General features: G+C 40.1%; 1 protein-coding gene across 5 annotated transcripts; it reads left to right on the top strand.

Moving 5' to 3' along the window:
- Positions 1-410: 410 nt before the first annotated feature.
- On the top strand, positions 411-11,665 carry TMEM267 (transmembrane protein 267). Of its 5 annotated transcripts, XM_048048426.2 has the most exons (5): positions 411-659; positions 2,154-2,299; positions 3,579-4,225; positions 4,417-4,801; positions 10,475-11,665. In XM_048048426.2, exons 4-5 carry the CDS (start codon positions 4,490-4,492, stop codon positions 10,808-10,810), a joined length of 648 nt encoding a protein of 215 aa, XP_047904383.1. In that variant the 5' UTR covers positions 411-659; positions 2,154-2,299; positions 3,579-4,225; positions 4,417-4,489; the 3' UTR covers positions 10,811-11,665. The 5 variants fall into 5 exon arrangements, with proteins under 5 accessions (XP_047904383.1, XP_047904380.1, XP_047904381.1 ...); XM_048048423.2 differs by lacking the exon at positions 3,579-4,225 and having other exon boundaries at positions 412-603; XM_048048424.2 differs by lacking the exon at positions 3,579-4,225 and having other exon boundaries at positions 412-649.
- The last annotated feature ends 2,071 nt before the right edge of the window (positions 11,666-13,736 follow it).

The raw sequence follows: 13,736 nt of genomic DNA, 5'->3' as shown, positions 1-13,736 counted from the left end.
TTTTTTCGTTGTTTTATGCATGGTCAGTGACTGGCCTTTCGGCGTTGGGTTTTTGTTTGGTTGTTATTTTGTTGTTGTTGTTTTTACTCAATCTCGTTAAGAATACTCAAAAAACCCGTCGGTAGCGCTCCGGGTTTCTCCACAGCCCCAGTTCCCGCTCCCCTCACCCCAGCGCAGGGCCCGCCGAGGAAGAGGAGGAGGAAGAGGAGAAAGAGAAACAGAAAACGAGGAGGAGAAGGCCGAGGAAGAGAAGGCCGGGCACCTCCCTCAGCCGCGCTCCCAGCCTGCTCCGCGCCTGCGCATGCCCGCGGGCCCGGCGGCGGCAGGGCGCCCGCCTCCGCTTCTCTTCATGGGGCGGAGGCGGGACGGGGCGCCGGGGGCTGCCGGCGGCGGCCGCTCCTCAGGTGGGCGCCGGGGACGGCGGGAGGCTCGGGCTGCGCCTCGCCGCCCCGAGGCGGGCTCGGGGGTCCCGGTGGGCCGAGGGGCCCCGCAGGCAGGTGTCGGCATTTCGGAGGGGTGTTCCCGGAGGCAGCTGCGGTGACGGCGGCCGGCGTGGAGTTCCCGCGTGGTGGCTGGCGGGGAGCGCTGCGGGCGTCTCGTCAGGTGTAACCGTCGGAAAAGGGAGCAGGGTGCCGCCCGGCTCTCCCACGTTAGCTTCCGTAAACGCTGCTAATTGCGTTGTTTTTTTTTTTTTTTTTTTTTTTTTGGCCATAAAGGTGACTACGTTTGTGTTCCTTCGTGACCGAGGAGAGGTCTGCGGGGGAGCCTTGGCTGCTCTCTGCTCTGCCTTGAAACAAAGAGTACCCCCACCTCCAGGCAGAAATTGTGGCTGATCCCCCTAATTTTACATGTCTGCCTGCCGCATGCTCGTCTTTCCTTCATTCCCCAGTTCAGTTACACAGAAGGGCTGTATTTTAGTCCTAAATTGGATTAGCTGTTTATGATCCAAATGGTGTAGTAGTAATTAGGGTAATAAATAAACCTTACTTTTTTTTTTTTTTTTTTGATGTAGGATGACAAATGGTATTTCCTCCGCTGGCTAGCACTGCAGTTTGTTTCCAGATGCTGCATACTTTTAGGATATTCCTTTCAACTCTTTCTTTCCCCTCAAATTCATCTCAGTTCCAAAGTGCTGCTGAAGGAGTAGGGCTGCATTTTGGTAGCTTGGGAGGGCTCTCTTCGAACACTTTGACTTATGGTCCCTGAAAGAAACAATTTAATTAAAAAGTGCAGATTCCTCATTTTGTGTTTGCTTGCTTGCTTGCTCGCTAGTTTGTTTGTTTGTTTGTTTCCTCCTTTGTTTCTTTGTGGTTTTAATTCAGTTCGTTCCTCAGTATCGTGGTAGAATTCTGCAGATGTCTTGCGAGCTTTTGTCTGCTTTCCTCTTTGACCTCCTTCAACCCTCTGAGCCCCATAATGCATTATAATTATCAGACCCAAAATATTTGTATTATTAGTACTTCACAGATCATTTTGCACTCATACCTGCTTTTCCAGGAGGTAACGCATTAACAGTTGGAGCATGTGTCTTAAAGGATAATAATATTTTATGAAGTTTTTCATATAGATTAATATCCACTTTTAAATAATATTCTTGAGGAGATTATGGAATTCTAAGGGATGAATGTGATCTTTTGACTTCTTGTATAAAACAGACAATAGAATTTTAGACATTCAATTCGTATTTGTATTCGTGTATTTTGCTAAATTGTAGCAAAAATTTTGGAGAGCAATAATATTTCTAAGTGCTACTTTTAGCCATTGGATTTTTATTTTGCTCTTACACCAGGAGACTGAAGACATCTTAGTGTCAGGTGCTTCCCCAAATGCATATTTGCAGCTTTAATATGAGTATCTTCTTGCGTCAGTAATTTACAAAGACAACTATGCATTTGTTGAAATTATTTTTTCAAATTTACATAAAAGAAATTAATATATCTTTAAATCTTAATTTGTGGAGTATAGACAGAGATTATACCGAATGCTTTATCCCATATAAAAATGTCATGAGCAATGACAGCTCTAAACAGCGGTACTATATCAACTGTCATGTGCATGTGTTTTATGTAGACCCACCCTAAATCTTCAGTATGTTAGCTGGACTGATCACGCATAGACTTTATTTAATTTATTGATTTCTTTGATTTATTTAGGGACAGAAGAAACTGCGTTTCATCTTCCCTGCACTGGACTGGACTGGATTCAGCAAGCGGAGACGCTCAACTCTAAGGCATAGACCACATTTTCTACTGGAATAAAGCAACTGCAATGGGAAAAAATGTATTCTCCTAGTCCCATGGTGAGTTTGGCTCTGAATATCAATGTGTTTTTTAAGGATATGTTACTACATCAGTTCTCACCAGATTGTATTCTAACACAGATTTTATGATAATTTTAAATAAAATCGAATCTGTCATGGTGGCTATGTAAAAGAAGCATTTTTTTTTTGAGGATATTGTGATTTATTCCTTGAAAAATAGTTTATATTATATTATATAGTTTATATTATAAAATATGCAGTATATCACTCCTCAAAAAATGACAGTTCCAGTGTTTCAGGAAATACTTTGTATATTTATTCAGAAGAGGCACAGTCATGGTTAACAGGCTCTAAACTTGACCCACTTCTTTTCATGTGTATGCAAAGACTATGTATTATTCATGCTTTCTTTTCTTTTTTTAACCTTTTCCAAATAAATGCTTCAGTGATTCTTTTTCTATAAAGATTAACACCAGTAGTCATGTCTTGTGGATAATTCTACAATAAATAGGCATGTAAATAAGCCAGAAAAAAAACATTTTATATTTTCTGGGGTTTATGATTAATAATGATTAAAATCCTAAAATACCGTCTGTCGATGTTGTTAGAAGCGTTCATTTCAAAAGAAGATCTGATACATTCTGAAAAAGCATATTTAGAATAAAAATTTACCTGGTATAACTACTAGGAAAGGAATTATCAAGATTTAGTGTATTGCAAAGAAATAGCAGTGTCTTAGGATGCAGGCTTTGAAACTGTGCTCTGTCACAGAACTACAGAGCGGTTTGGGTTGGAAGGGACCTTAAAGATCACCCAGTTCCAACCCCCTGCCATGGGCAGGGACACCTCCCACCACACCAGGTTGCTCAAAGCATCATCCAGCCTGGCCCTGAGCACTTCCAGGGATGGGGCTTCACAGAAGTACATAACATCATAATAGTTGGAGTTAGAATTAATACTGTGCTTTAAAGTCTGCTTTTCAGTGCCTGTTTAACAACATAAAACTAGGGGATACATCGATTATATGTGGATATTTGTTTCGTTTTTTTTTTTTTAGCGTTATTACTATGAGTATTCTCTCTTTATAACCTAGGTATCTTGTAGTTGCTTCTTTGGTGAGGAGGGCCTTTTGGACCTCGGATTCTATTTGAAATTTCTTTTGAGGTGTCAACCAGTTTTTTTAAGGTCAGGGTAATTATTCCCAGAAATAATCTTGTGTAAGAGGGTTTCATAACAAGTACATAAGCATAAATATTGTTTAAGGACTTTTTAAGTGATTATTAATACTTATAGCAATGCCTTTATTTTCAAATTACAGTGGTCAACTTTTGAAAAGTAAAATGACTGGGATTAGTTCTTTTATAAGTTCTGCAGAAAGAGCTGTTCTGAAGGTAATGTGACAAATAGTAGAGGAGTCCTGGAAGTAACGGTAGAGTTTGCTGCTGGAGTGCTATGGAGGTGTAGGAAGAACATACATAGTTTCACTCTGTAAGAAGTTGGTTTTGGTTACCTCTGCTTGATTGAAGGGTGTTGTCTTTGTGTTTATCGTCAAAGGTGAGGATATTACAGTGTTTCTCGTGTTATTAATGCTTATTTTAATTGCGAATCTTATTTACCCTGGAATAAAAAAGGAGTAGCTCAGAGAGTGGTACCATGGCAATAATAAATATATTTACAAACTATGAAAAATATTGAAAATAGAATTATAGATTAAATATTATTTTTTTTTTAACTGTTCTGGCATATAAGGATTTGAGACTTTTTGAGCATCAGTCCGAGGAATCCTTAAAACTGATTTTTTTCTTCCTTTTTTTATAGTGGAACGGATTTAATTTGATGAATATCATGAATTTAAGGCCAGGAGGGATCTTGAAATATATTCAGTGTCTTATCATAGACACAACTCAAGTTGTTTTGTGAAACTGCATTTCAAAAAGTGGAGTTAGAGCTTTCTGTGTTACAAAGGTGTGTGTGCTGATTGGAACGGGACAAGCATTTTAATTCAGAGTTGTCACCTAAATGAACTCGACTAAAATCAAAGCTTCTGTAGGAATATTAAATACATTGTTTTCTTATGCTTATTTGTAGCTGTGATGACAAATGCTTTATGGTAATGATTTTTTGCTTCAATACTTTGTTGTTTCTGACGTTTGCAGAACTGAAGACACGTGGGACAATGCACAGTGTATATCCTGATGACATTTTGTGTGCTGTGACGTGGTCTTTGCCATGGCGTCTGAGACTGAAAAGGCCCATGCTCTCCTCCAAACTTTCAGCACAGCTTCAGTTATCTCTAGTCTAGGTTTGGGAATATTCTGCTTTGTTGCAGACAGGCTTCTGCAGTTTTCCTTCATTCAGCAAAACGACTGGCTCCGAGCCTTCTCTGATAATGCAGTGCACGGTATACTAGGAATGTGGTCCTGGGCGATAGTGATCGGACTCAGGAAGAAAAGCGACTTCACAGAAGTCACCCTGGCTGGCTTCCTTGCCTCTGTCATCGACGTGGACCACTTCTTCCTTGCTGGCTCCCTGTCATTAAAGGTAAGTGAATAGATCGGTGGCAGTTAATTTTTGTTGTTCAGCTACCATATCCTAAACAACAACAAAAAATTAAATGATACTTTAATTAGATGCATTTTAAAAAGATATATGAGAATTCATATTTTTATACAATTGTTATGATTTTAAAATGAAGAAATACCACATCCCCTGTTAAGTTCTACCCCTTACAAGGCTCTGAAAAAAAGAGTTCTGAAAGCTTCTTTCCATGGTATCCTGCGGTTATCCAAATATGGTTGTTTGGCTATCCAAATTAGCATTTAAGTGCTGCCACGCAAGTGGATTATTCCATTTCTCTTCACAGTAAGGAGTAGAAATCTGGAAAACAGATCATCCAGCTGATGTTTTGTTTCATTCAACCAGTCATACTGAGCAGTAGGAGGTTTGCTTTTAGTCAATGCTATAAACATTTCTCCCACAAACCAGCAATATGTGTATAGCCTGTTCACCTTTAAAAAACCAATCTGAGATTGTCCTTAAATATAGTTGGTTGTAAAAGAAAATCAAGCAAGTGTCAAACTTGTTAATAAAAGGAAAAAAGTGAATTGGCTCCTGCTAAGGAATGTATGTGATCGTCCTCCATTTGCAGAACTGCCTGTTAGGACACAGTTTATCAGCAGAATGAGTTTACCAGCTTGTGGCACTCTTTCTCAGGGGTTCTCCCGTGTTTTCGGTGTGTCCTGTTCCCACTCCCCTGTTGACACACGTACATATATCCTTGTGTGCTCCAACCACCTGTTCTCAGCTTTTCCTGAAACAAGTCTGTTCTGTATGCTCTCTGAAACACTTGGTCTGTCCACAAGCTCTGGCTGTACCAGCTCATGGACCCCACCCCTAGAGCTATGCCACTCTGCTTGTAACCAGGAATTGCTACGGTGTTGCTAGCATGTGTATGCATACGTGCTACTTTGTACAGAAGGGGAAACTTTTATTTATTCAACCAGAGCAGAAGTGGTTCAGTGGTCTGTCTTGTCTCCTTTCTTCTCCTCCTGCTTGCTCAGAGTAGCGTTAAACTGCTCGCATGGATGACAGAGGACATAATTCTTAGGACACAGAGGCAGGAGAGGAAGGAGAGGTGGGGAGGAAATTGCTGTTCTTTGCAATCCCTTATTTAAAGAACAACAATCCAAAATGTTTTACCTTTTTTTAAAAAATATGTAAGAGAGATATATATGTAAGGAACATTATTGTTTATAGTTGAGATGTAAAAATCAGACTTCCAGTGGGAAAACAGTTTTTTTTATTTGTGTACAGTATTGGTATTTATTGTAAATAAAAGATGTTTTCCTATTGGTAAGTTTGATGGACCTTCTAATATGATCAGTTTTATTCCTCTTTGACAAAGAGGATGTTTTCACAGCATCACAGGATGGCTGAGGTTGGAAGGAGCCTCTGGAGGCCACCCGGTCTGACCCCTGCTCAGGCAGGGGTGCCCAGGTCCACGTCCAGGTGAATTTTTAAGATCTTCCAAGGAAGGAGACTCCACAACTTCTCTGGGCAACCTGTGCCCAGGGTCCGTCACCCGCACAGCACAGAGGTGCTTCCTGACGTTCAGAGGGAACCTCCTGTGCTCCACTTTGTGCCTGTTGCCTCTGTTTTTGTTGTCGTGGTGCTGAGCCCACTGATAGAGGCTGGCTCTGTCCTCTCTGCACCCTTCTTTCAGATATTTTTAGACCTTGATGAGTGAGATCTGCCCCCTTCAGCCATTTCTTCTCCAGGCAGAACAGTCTCAGCTCTCTCAGCCTTTCCTCCAACGGTAGCTCCTTCAGCCGCTTAGTTATCATAGTGGCCCTTCATCGGATGCAGTTTTCCACAGGTCCACCTCTGACGTATGCTGTGGGGCCCAGAACTGGGCACAGTATTCCGGAGATGGCCTTACCAGTGCTGAGGAGAGGGGGAGAATCGCCTCCCTCCGCCTGCTGGCCGCGCTCCTCAGTGCAGCCCACGACACCCAGGGCCTTCTCTGCGGCATGGGCACGCTGCTGGCTGCTGTTCAGCTCGCTTCCAAAAGGACACCCGCGGCCTTCTCTGCAAAGCTGCTTTCTGCACCGTTGGTCCCCAGCATGTACTGGTGCCTGGGGTGGTTCTTCCCTAGGTACCCCCTGGTTCTCCCCTCTTACGTACTTTTTGCATGTGGTAATGCCATAAAATTAGAAAACTAGATAAAGAAAAGTAAAGTTTGTTTAATGAGTCATGTAATATTGACACCTTAGTACAACATGTAAACCTAATTATTCTCACATTTATTCCTTATTTTGAAATCAGTAAGCACGAGTAATGAATGACTAAAAAGTTATAAAAAATATTAAAGTGTTCTTGCTACTTTTTCTGGTACTTACCACGGGTATTTTTTCTTAATAATGACGACTAGATGGCGCTCTTCATCAGTGCTAGTTCAGAAAATTGGGCATTGTATGGTAGAACTGGGAGGTGACCTGCCTCCTTACTGCCTCCAGTGAGGCAAGGTTAAATACGCTTACACTTTCCATGATGGAGAATGTTTGTGTAGCCTGCCCCTTGTCTCCCAAACAAAGTTAATTATTAGAATTATATCAGTCAATTTCTTCCTGTGTTTTTTCAGTTTCCAAGCAGTTATATATATTTTTTTCTAGTATTGAGCCTAAATTAACAATGTTGACAGTTAGATTTCGTTAATGCCTGTCTGGAAAAGATGTCTGGTTGCTGTGCTCTCTCCATTTTTTTTATTTTTTTATTTTTTGACAAATTAGGAATACAAGCGCAGCATACAGAAGAGTAGCCCTTGAGTAGCCACACATACATACCTGAAATAAGGAGAAGGCAAGATGCCCAAAGGCCCTGTCAAAGTCCCTTGCCTACCTAACTCCACTCTCCTCCATATGTTAATCGGGTTAATAAAAGATACTTAGCTGTAAACTGTGTCCTGTGTAGGTTTCTAAATCAGGGATGTAGATCTGTAACAGTGTTACTTTTGCAACTTGAATAGACATTATGCTTTACAATAAGTCGCTTAACTAAGTAACTCTATGAGTAAAGGCTGAAGAGCCTGGATTTGTGATTTCTAAACGTCCTGCTATTTTTCTGGTCTCCTCTGGATTGCCTTTTGCTTAAATTGTCTTTGAAGGGCCCTGTCTCAAACCACATACAGTATTTTAGCAAAAATACCCTAAATTTGAGCTAAGTTCTTAGTTTAGTTCTTTTTTTGCTAACAAATGCATACAAGAATTTTGTCTTTTTTAAAACAACATAAAAATCCTGCTGTGTGTTTTGTCTTCTTGCAGTGCCAGCAGTCTTTTTAGTTTGTGATCTAACCTAATACCCATAAACTTTTCTGCTGTGTTGTTGCCTGGCTAGCTAGACCTGATTTTAATGTGTGATTTTTCTTTCCTCAGCTTAATATGATGCGACTTTTGGCTTCATGTCGTAATTTCAGACTGTTGCCTGTATGATTTATTACTTACTACCTTTTACTGCTTATTTGTTAGTCCCAGTCTCATTCTCGCTTACCAGATTGCAGGACTGAGAGTAACTGTTTTACGAGACTACAGCGTTTGTTGCTTATGCAACACATTACTGAGAAACTAATAAATTAAGAAATCTAATTAACTAACCACTCCACTGTTACTAATTTATAACAGCAGTACTTTTTACATTGCTATACACAATTAATTATCATGCTCTTAATCACAACTATTAAATCTGATGATAGGCTACTTTATTGAAGTATCTCTTCAGTGCAGCACAAGGCAGTATTGCCATCTACTGCAGGTTGCTACCTACAGACTCCTCCTCTTGTTCCTGCTGACACTGCTCGTTGCTTGGACTATTTGGCTAGTGGGCTGCTTTTCACAATTTCATCATTATTTTTTCTGGAGTATTCAGGGTAAATAGTCACCTGCGGTACTCACGTTTACTCTGACAAATACTTGTGTACCGAGCAGCATGTGATCTAACCTTTTGCCCACATTATTTTTGGCAATAAATATGAAGTCTACAAAGAATTTTCTGGTTAGAATTTGTACCTCTGTGTATTCCAGATAGTTTATATAGTTGCACGCAAACGTATAAAGTCTAAGAACCAGTGCTCAGTCTCACTGACTAGCTCTAAATGAGGAAGTTACTGCAGCCTGCCATTGCGTTCAGCTTTGCTGATAAACTAGAGTGGTGTGATGGGTTGAAGGTGGTACAGGCGTGACTTCAATGACAAGAGCCCCCCCAGGCCTGTGGTCCAAACACTCATGTTGCAGAACAAAAAAGTGGAAATTGCTAGCTTGCTACTTAAGATTTACCAGTTCGTGAAAGTGTAGAGAATGCTACTGATGGCAAACAAGATTGTACCAGCAAACATACATAACAGAGCTGTTAAATGTGCCACTGCTGACCTAACCTGGGCTGCACAGGAGCATTTCTGGAATTGGAGAATAAGGTTTTCACAGACAGTGAATTTACAGATGTAGACTCAGCCTCAAAACTAAGGATGTACTTTTCGTGGGGTGGGTGGATGTTGTAAGGCAGGAAAGGAATATACTTTTTTTTTTTTTTTAAGATCTTATCATGATTTCTAAAGGGCGAGTAATTTGACTGGTAGGAGAAAGAATATAATAGCTTATATTGCCAAACAGAACTGCATCTCCCTCTCTTGGGCTTGGCAACCTAAGGATGTAAATGTTGATCTAGTTACAGAATGTAAAAGAGAAAACAGACTGTCCTCTCAGAAATTGGGCAACAGCATTTTGGAAGCCTGATGACAGTACTGCAATTACAAAAATATATATATTTTAGCTTCTTGCTGACAGTAACACAAATCTAATTGTAAGGTAGGTGATAAACAGTTTCACCATCACAAGATTTTCTACTCTGATCCCTGAACAATCTGCTTGTATGAAACAGAAATAGATTTGCTGAAAATGTACCCATTGCAGCAACTTAAAGGAGTTGGGTCTATACCTTTAAAAGTTGTTGAGATTTTTTGTTATTGTTGTTTTTATTTGTGAGCTCTTTAGTCCTGTCACCTAAACAGGACTAAGCTTAGTCACTACCTTGTGAGAGTCACTACCTTGTAAGAGTGTCACAAACAAGCATGTGGGAAGCTAATGGAGCAAAGCTTAGGCAAGTGAAATATATGTAACTTTGGTATTTTTTGCTGAATTGGAAATTTCTGGCATGACAGTATTTAATAGAGAACAATACAACTTCACAGATATTAACTAAAGTATAATTTTTGAGAGTAAATGCCAATAAGGCACATTAAATGTTCCAAGCATATCATATGGTTGGTGTCCTTTTCATTGTTGTGAAATTAAATATATATAATCGGTGCAGCATACTGTGCAGGTTCCTGTTTGCCGTGTGACTAGATGACAAACAGCGTACCTTATCCCTCTCCCTTCCTCTCCTGCTGCTAGTACGGCTCAGTAGGATGCGTGATTCATATCATAAAATAGAGAAAAACCTGTCCCAGCACCCTCAGCCCTGGTACTGACAGGACAGTACACAGCCCTGACACATCTGGCTGTTCGTATTGCTGGCTTTGAATAGCCATGGTGGAAAGGAATGGTATGTTTTTCTTTGAGCTTCCTCTTAGCCCGTTGGCAATACACCTATAATCATCCATGAAGCCTTTTTTTGCTTGTCATGGTTTCTAGCCATTGCCAATTATATTTTTCTTTTCTGCAGGCTGCTCTCAATCTTCCCCAGAGACCACTTCTCCACTGTTCTACTGTGATTCCTGTTGTGGCTCTGACATTAAAGTTTATTATGCACCTTTTCAGGCTTAAAGACTCATGGTGCTTTCTTCCTTGGATGTTGTTCATATCCTGGACTTCTCATCATGTTCGTGATGGGATTCGCCATGGCCTCTGGATCTGCCCGTTTGGAAAAACTCCTCCTTTGCCGTATTGGCTGTATGTGGCAATAACAGCATCTTTACCTCATCTATGTTCATTTATTATGTATTTGACAGGCACTAGAGAATTAATGTCTATAAAACACGGAATTCACATTGATGTATAAGGATGATAGGTCTGAATTTTTTCGTATTAGCAGTTGAAATGAGCTGTGTTCGTCACTGATATGGTTTCCTTATGTTCCCTGTTAATTCCAAGTTAGGCGTTTGAAGCCTGTGGAGCCAGTTACAGCTCCTGTGTCAATTCATTGTGGTCACAGAAACCTATTCCATAAATGGTAATAATTTCATATTTATACATTCCCCTTGAAAACTGTGTGGTCATTATCATTCATGTATAGCTAACTAATTTGTGAAACACTTAGTCTCTCTGTAGTAACTATGTTACACTTTGGTGTCATCATGCCATTCATCTGATCACCATTCACTCTGGATTTGAATTCTGGCTACGTTTCATCTAGATAGCATTTGTATAGCACTTTAAAAACATGAAGTACTATATAGATGCTAAGTATTATAACCTAGTAGTGTGTGCCACTTCTGAAAAACATCAGTTATCCTCTTGAAGTGATTTATTTGTTTTTCTGCTGGACTCTTGTATTCAATTGTTTTTTTAAAAATGCTTTTTTTTATTTCAAAAAGTGAAGCGGTGAATCTGCACCTCGCTCAACACGAATTGCCATAATACAGTGTTTACACTAAATTCTGTTATTCTGTAGTTGCTTGATACTCAGTTTGCAGACAATTAGACAATGGAAAGAAGACAGTTTGATTACAATATTATGTGTGTCAACAAAATGCTTGATTTAAAATACATTAATTATGAGTATTTAATTTGGAACTAAGGAATTCTAGTAAATATTTAGGGACTGTTTAAAGGCAAACTTGTTTATTACAATAATGTGTAAGCTTTACAGAAGATTCTGGAAGGTATAAGAAAATAAAAATTGCTTAAAATGTGAGTTTGATCTTACTACTGTACATACATAGCATTCTTCCTGAAGTGCAACATCATCCTTACTGCAAAATAAAATGCATTATTATTACACTGAAATAGAAATTTCAGAAAAAAAGAAAAAGTCTCAGAAAAAGTCACAAAGTAAAAGTTTAGCTCTTGTCTGGTTTACGGTGTACATCCTCAGCAAGTTCGCCGATGACACCAAGCTGTGTGGTGTGGCTGACAAGCTGGAGGGCAGGGATGCCATCCAGAGGGACCTGCGCAGGCTTGAGAGGTGGGGCTGTGCAAACCTCATGAGGTTCAACAAGGCCAAGTGCAAGGTCCTGCACCTGGGCTGGGGCAATCCCAAGCACCAATACAGGCTGGGTGGAGAATGGATTGAGGGCAGCTCTGAGGAGAAGGACCTGGGGGGGTTGGTTGAAGAAAAGCTCGGCACGAGCTGGCAATGTGCATTGCAGCCCAGAAAGCCAGCCCTGTCCTGGACTGCATCAAGAGCAGTAAGGATAGAAGGTTGAGCCAGGTGATTCACCATCTCTTTGTTCTCATGAGGCCCCACCTGGAGTCCTGTGTTCAGCTCTGGGGCCCCAGCACAAGAAGGACATGGAGCTGTTGGAGTGAGTCCTGGGGGCCACAAGGACGATCAGGGGGCTGGAGCACCTCTCTTGTGAGGACGGGCTGAGGGGGGGCTGCTTTTGGTTTTGTTTCATTGAGCTCCATTGTCTACTGAGGAGATGGGGCATTAATTTCCTCAGTTGTTGATGAATAGCTGACAAAAGGGAGTAATTCTGTGGAAAAGCATAGATAGGCTAGCAGGTGCTGAACTTATCAAAGGGTGCAAAGATCAGGTGACGTGTTTATGTTTAGCATTACTTAAAATTATACTACATTTACATTAGTAAATACATATTGGTAAAAAGTACTAAAAATAAGAAAATATGAACTGTGATGACTGGCTTAATGGATACCAGGGACCTTCTATGCAAAGTTCTAAAGGTTCTCTGGAGCACACTCAGTTACGTATGGAAAACGTTACACCACCTCAAAATGTGCCTTTCCTCAACAAGAATAGTCTGCCTGTTTGTTCTGTGTTTTAAACTACAGGCTGTAAAATGCCAGTAATAAATACCTTTTTGTGCAAGAGTGAGTACAAGTCACTGTAAAAAAATTATATATTCTTGTTTCATAATATATGCGTAGAGTTTTGTGCTTTATCCAGATTTGTTTCAAAGTTAAATGTGCATAGAGACAACATGGAAAATTAACACTTTCTCATTTTTAGATTATCGTTTAACATTTTTGGTAATTCTATATCCTCCATCAGTCCTTCAGACTGGTACTGTACCATAAGATGCTTGATTCTCACTTGAAATGATTTCTCTTTCTAGCTGTGTTTAAAGATCGGATGATGGGGTACTTCTTAGGTAGTTTAAAAATGCATGTGTTCATTTTCTGCATTTCTAGCAGTTCTACCAAAGCAACACATAAGCACCATGCAGGAATAAATATATTGAGGAAAGTAGCAAGCACCTATCACGTGTGACTTCTTTCTGTCCCTCTCCAGACAGACATGTTAATCTTGTGCCTCTTCCTGACATTTAGACAACATTATCTCAGGCCATGGACAGATTTTTAAGGTAAAGTGGCACCGAGTTTGTGGGTAGCCAGGTTAAAGAAAAAAAGAAGTTAGATATTTGTTTCAGCCCACGTCACCTAGGAGGTGCACCTCCCTATTACAAATGAACTTCCTAACATTTTCTTACCAGTGCATTTCAACTGCATTGATTGTTCCAGCTATGCAGTGATATTTGCCTTGTGTAGAAAAACCATAGCAAAAATAAACCAACCCTAAAAATATATCTTAATGAATTTGTGCTTTACTGCATCGTCACAATTGAATTAATATGAAATACAAAAAGTATGTGAATTACACAAAAGAATGTTTACTCAAGTTAGTAGCTTCATGCACAGTGTGCAATACATATCACTAAAATATTACTGTTAATTCATACATTTCTTATGCCAACTGAAACTATTTCCACATATTTTCAAGTTGTACTTTTAAAGTTAAAGGAAGA

The sequence above is a fragment of the Anser cygnoides genome, chromosome Z (genome assembly GCF_040182565.1).
Source record: "Anser cygnoides isolate HZ-2024a breed goose chromosome Z, Taihu_goose_T2T_genome, whole genome shotgun sequence".
NCBI classification, from domain to species: Eukaryota; Metazoa; Chordata; class Aves; order Anseriformes; family Anatidae; genus Anser; species Anser cygnoides.
The sequence above is the reverse complement of the archived record's forward strand: the minus strand, read 5'-3'. Positions and strand labels throughout refer to the sequence as shown.